Genomic DNA, 5571 nt, shown 5'->3' with positions numbered 1-5571 from the left:
TTTATAATATTTATTTCAATGTGTGAATGAAGATATTTCAAAAAATTATATTTTAATCACAATGAATAATACAGATTTTATACAGATTATTAACTTAGAAAAGTGTCCTCTGGCTTGCTTATTAAAGATAGATGTTAGAGATACATAGTAACTTCATTTTAAAACTTTTACATTTATTTATTTATTTTTTATTCTTATACCTATTTTTATTTATATATTTTCTGTTTCTATATATCTGTAAAGCTGCTTTGAGACAATCTAAATTGTTAAAAGCACTTGAATCGATTTGAAATTATTCTACACACAGATGATATAAAATGTTAAAGGATCCATGTGCAAAATAATGCATAAAAGTAGCACAAGTAGTTGCAAGCAGTTTCTATAAGACATAGATTTACAATTTCTCCTAGTATGGTATGTTTGGCATGTAGACATGATTTCCAGGTCATACCGCTTTCTTCTGGCAGTCGGTTGTCTGGAGTGTCCAGCTCGAGCACGTTGACGTGTTTACTCAGCAGATGTATGATGTCACTCAGTTGCTCACGGTTACTGTCACAGTCCACCAAGATCTCAAACTCTGAGTTGCGCCTCCTGGACTTTCGGGATTCGATGTGCACAAGATTGACCTGGTTTTCCTGTTGATAAAAATCAAGAAGGTTTGTCATATACGCAAGCTTTCTTTCTTTCTTTCTTTTTTTTTAAGATGTGCAGTAAATAAAAAATAAAGACAAATAATAATTTAAAAAGGTTTTTTTTTTTTTAGAAAATGTGCACGAACTTGTGTTTATTGGAAGAAGTGAGAAATAAAGTTTAAAAGTAGGAAATTCAACATAAACTGTGCTGCATAAAATCCTTAATACAATAAGCCTAAAGTTTTGTTTGGTTATATCTGACAGAATTAAATAATGTTTTAAATAAGAGTTGTAAAATTGAATCATTATAATTGAATTAAAGATATCTTGAATAAGCACTGACATCAATGTTGTTGCATTTTTTTTTTAAAATTAAAGGAATAATTTAAATAGGTCTACAGAAACAATTATTAATTTGTTTGTTTAAACTTTATAATGCAAGATGACCTCATGACCTAACTCGATATACAAACACTGCCAGAATAGAATTACCTGGAACAGTTTGAGTGCTTTCACGAGCCCCCCGACTTCATTCTTCAGTGTGAATACTATAGCTGCACGACCCTTTTCTTTACACACGCTTTTGTTATCTTTGTTCTCATCAATCTTAGGAAAGGTTGATTTGTTCATCTGTAAAAGATGCCAAAAAAAACCTGTCAGTGTGATTAGTGTCTCTGTCCCTTGTCAGTGCCCCCAATAAAACGATTACAAACTCTTTTTAAAACACCGTATTAAGGGTGTGGATTAAATTGGTGTGGATTAAGTGAAAGGTTCTCCTAAAGACCATTTAATTACAAGGCCTAATAAGTGTGAATACAAGCACACACATACACACTCTCTCTCTCTCTCTCTCTCTCTCTCTCTCTCTCTCTCTCTCTCTCTCTCTCTCTCTCTGACCTGATGCTTTTTTAACAACTCGAACATCAGTGAAGAGAAAAATTAACACAAATTACCTGCATGTATTTAATCTATTATTTCTAAAGAGAGTAATTATTCCCCTTCCAGACTAGGAGGAAGTGCTCTCTCTCTCTCTCTCTCTCTCTCTCTCTCTCTCTCTCTCTCTCTCTCTCTCTCTCCCTCCCTCCCTCCCTCCTTCCCTCCCTCTTGCTCTCTCTCCCTCTTGCTCTCTCTCTCTCTCTCCCTCTTGCTCTCTCTCTCTCTCTCTCTCTCTCTCTCTCTCTCTCTCTATCTATCTATCCAAATACGAGGTATAAAAGAAATTATATTTACTACACGCACTACTTCAGTAAACTACATTTGAATTACAGTAATGCATACATATAATGAAATACACTAAAATTCAATGAATACATTGTGAGTAGTCAGAATACACTGTCAGTGCTCAGCGTACCACCAGAATAGAATACTGCTTATTGTATTTTCTCTTTCAGTTTAAGAAATTTAAAAAGTATTACAGAAGAGACCCAACTGAGAACCAGCTCTACTGACCGCTGTAGCGTGCGCAAACGCGAGCTGGAGCAGCTTTCTGTGCGCCCGCTGTCCCGTCTGTAGTCCTGAGAGCATGAGGTTCACTTTAATCTACACCGAGAAAATCAGGTTCACTTTAACCAGCACGAGTCTCCTTACCTCAATCCCATTTGTCGTGCCAAGAAGGCTATTAATAATCCCGCCCTACACTAATCGTAACACGGATTGGGGAGCATTTAATCACTGTTCTTACGCGCTTTGCATTTACGCATATACTCATTTACGCAAGTAGTCTTAATTAACAGTAGTTAAAGTAGTCTTAAAAAAGTAGTCTCTCTCTCTCTCTCTCTCTCTCTCTCTCTCTCTCTCTCTCTCTCTCTCTCTCTCTCCTGTGTCAACTTCAGTTAGGTTCTCCTAATAGGGATTAATATATAAAAGTACATCACTCATCTTTCTAAAGCACTGCACTTTTCACTGACAGTTCATATGTGAGCCCCAGCTTTTTCAAGGTCTCAGACTAATTACCCAGAAAGTCGAAGGCTAACTTGCCATCACTGCTTCCATGTGCCACACACACACACACACACACACACACACACACACACACACACACACACACACACACACACACACACACACACACACACACTGCGTCGCGGTCTTGACCTTCTTAAAGCCTGACGCACGAACAGTCTCGCCAGAGTGACTCGGCTTAACGACTTTATTATTAAAGCTCGTGTCTGGTTAATAAACCGACCATACACACCTGTGCACACGTGAGACATCGCAGGACCTGCACATCAACCTAAAACCTGCACATATTGCTATAGAATAACAATTTAAATCCCTAATAACTTTGCATCAAAAACAGAAACGTCAGGATAGTAGGCTGGTTAACCTTCTACTAACTTTCTTCATTGCATACATTTCATCTCAAACTCACACACAACTTAGAGTCAGGCTTCTCACCTCATTATTAAGTTGCTTTTCTTCCAAACACAAGCCGAGGTTCATTGAATCAAATGACCTTCCTCTACGTGGCCCCTCGATTTTGCTCGAATACATTGTGAGTTCGCTTGGAAACGCGCCTTTTATTTGGACCCGTGGATCAGTCCTTTTATTTTGCAGGATGGAGTGATGCAGTAGACGAGTGCGCGATGCTACTTATGGACACCAGCGAGGAGGGACAAGAGGATGGATGATAAGCCCCCCCCAGCGAATGGAAAAACAGCTGTACGCTTCACGTCATGGACCACAAGACCCACGCCTTTTTGTATTCTCTCTTCATACACAAAACGTGTCGTGTAAACGCAGAGGACTTCATCATCGACTAGGTAATGAGTCACATCAAAATAAATAAATAAATAAATAAAATCTACAAGTCCTGAAGGATTTGAAGAAAAAGCTATACAGAAAATTGTACAATGGCTAAATTCTCACAAATACATTCACACACTCTTTGGAAAATGAATAGATCCATTGTGACTATAATATTAATACCATACAATTTATTTATAAATTTAAAGAGGGAAGGAAGTTTCATGTCCCACTCTATACACTCTTAAAATGCAAGAATTAATATTTGTCCTTTCTTACAGTCAAGGTACAGTCAGGCAGGTTTCATGCATCTTGTCAATCATTTCATAACCGTTTCAGCATACCACATATAACTCTAGTTAGCATGCTTACTCTCGTTGAACCACTCTAAACTTTGGAAGGGAATGATGGCAGGCTCAGTGAGTAAAAAAAAAATAATTCAAATCTTATTGAGCTCCACTATTTTAGCCATTAGAGGCCTATATTTCACAAATCCTATCTTATGTACCTTTAAGAGCACTGATTTTATTTAATTGTCAATATGTAGATGATGGAATCGGTCAAGATGTTTTTATTGAAATTATGATTTTGTGTATTCTACGAAAAAAGTAAGAAACAAATATGAAATTGAGGATTAAAGTAAAAGTCTAAAACAATGAAAATATGGGTCAGAAAAAAAACAAAAGTAAAAGTGTTGACAAAATGGTACAGTAGGCCATGCTTCTTCACTGACCCTTTTTCTTCATTTGGCAGTTGCCTAGTCCAACACCATAACCACTGAGCTACCATGTCCGACACTTCACATGTGGATAGTCAACACTTTAAGGATTTGAGGAAAGTGTGTGTGTGTGTGTGTGTGTGTGTGTGTGTGTGTGTGTGTGTGTGTGTGTGTGTGTGTGTGTGTGTGTGTGTGTGTGTGTGTTTCTTAGATAAATTTGTAAATTCAAAAACTTTACCAACATGTGAATTCACCATAAAAAACAAAATAGAGATAATGAACTGTAAATGAATTGTAGACAAAAAAGTCAGCATTTAGACGTATACATCGAGTCAAGTCAAGAAGCTTTTATTGTCATTACAACCATATATAGTTGTTGTATAATAAAGACAGGGCTAAGGACTAGTAAGTAAGTCCGAGCCACATAAAGTGCAACTGTGCAACCTGGTGCAAACAGTGCAGGACAGGACAAACAAGACAGGCAGGACAGTGCAGAACAAGACAAACAATCTCCACCATGACTGGACCAATTAAGAAAGATTAAGAAGGATACTTTGATTTTATTTGGATACGCTTGAGACATTTCTGCTCCATTGGAAATATAACTCTTGAAAAGTGTTCTGAAAGTGTTAGAGTGTGATACAGGACCGTCTGTGTGACCCATTTGATCCAGTCATTCTGATCCACTGTGCAAATTTGGGTCAGTAAGTTTGCAGGCTTGGTGCACGTGTAGTTTGAAAGGCTAAGAGGATTATGCCTCATCTCCAGTTTGTGGCTACGGCTCTCCAAGGCTTCAAGTATAACGTGGTGCTTGGTCTTAGTAAGTTGTGGAACTATGATAAGTGACCACAGAAATCAACAAAAGTTTCTTTTTTGATGATTTTTCTTAGAATTGCACAAATGAATGTGTGTGTGAGTGAGAGTGAGAGAGAGAAGAGAGAGAGAGAGAGAGAGAGAGAGAGAGAGAGAGAGAGAGAGAGAGACTTCTTCAGGAATGGTAGAAAGGGGGAAAATGCTCTCTTATTAATATCAATAAAAACACAAGAGTGCGATATACATAGATTTTTCAGTCATTTTTCTCGCCACAGATGTCATTACGTTGTCATTAGACTGTCATTAATGCCATTATTTCATTTCACAATGACATATTATTCACAATGACATATTTCATTTCAGATTTTATTTTGATATTTTTATTGTTCTTTTTTTATATAAAAACCCAGGCACTGTGAATTATATATTATATGCATTCATTCATTCATTTTCTACCGCTTATCCGAACTTCTCGGGTCACGAGGAGCCTGTGCCTATCTCAAGGCAAGATACACCCTGGACGGAGTGCTAACCCATCGCAGGGCAGCAAGGAATTACTTCATTTTTTAAAATGAATTAATTAAATAATCTACAGTATTTATTTATTTGTTTATTTGTTTGTTTGTTTGTTTATCTACTTGTTTATTTGTTTGTTTGTTTATC

General features: G+C 37.0%; 1 protein-coding gene across 2 annotated transcripts in view; it reads right to left on the bottom strand.

Moving 5' to 3' along the window:
- Positions 1–3230, bottom strand: part of tph1a (tryptophan hydroxylase 1 (tryptophan 5-monooxygenase) a) — a 7796-nt gene extending 4566 nt beyond the window's left edge. The window contains exons 1-3 of one of the 2 annotated variants that reach the window (XM_027163807.2): positions 3030–3228; positions 1125–1262; positions 452–635 (exon numbers count right to left, since the gene is read on the bottom strand). In XM_027163807.2, the coding sequence (XP_027019608.1) occupies positions 452–635; positions 1125–1262; positions 3030–3125 (418 nt within the window). In that variant the 5' untranslated portion in view covers positions 3126–3228. Of the gene's footprint in view, positions 1–451; positions 636–1124; positions 1263–3029 lie in introns of both variants that reach the window. The other variant, XM_027163808.2, reaches the window with a different exon arrangement.
- Between the last annotated feature and the right edge of the window lie 2341 nt (positions 3231–5571).

Source organism: Tachysurus fulvidraco, chromosome 10 (genome assembly GCF_022655615.1).
Source record: "Tachysurus fulvidraco isolate hzauxx_2018 chromosome 10, HZAU_PFXX_2.0, whole genome shotgun sequence".
Classification (NCBI taxonomy): Eukaryota; Metazoa; Chordata; class Actinopteri; order Siluriformes; family Bagridae; genus Tachysurus; species Tachysurus fulvidraco.
The sequence above is the reverse complement of the archived record's forward strand: the minus strand, read 5'-3'. Positions and strand labels throughout refer to the sequence as shown.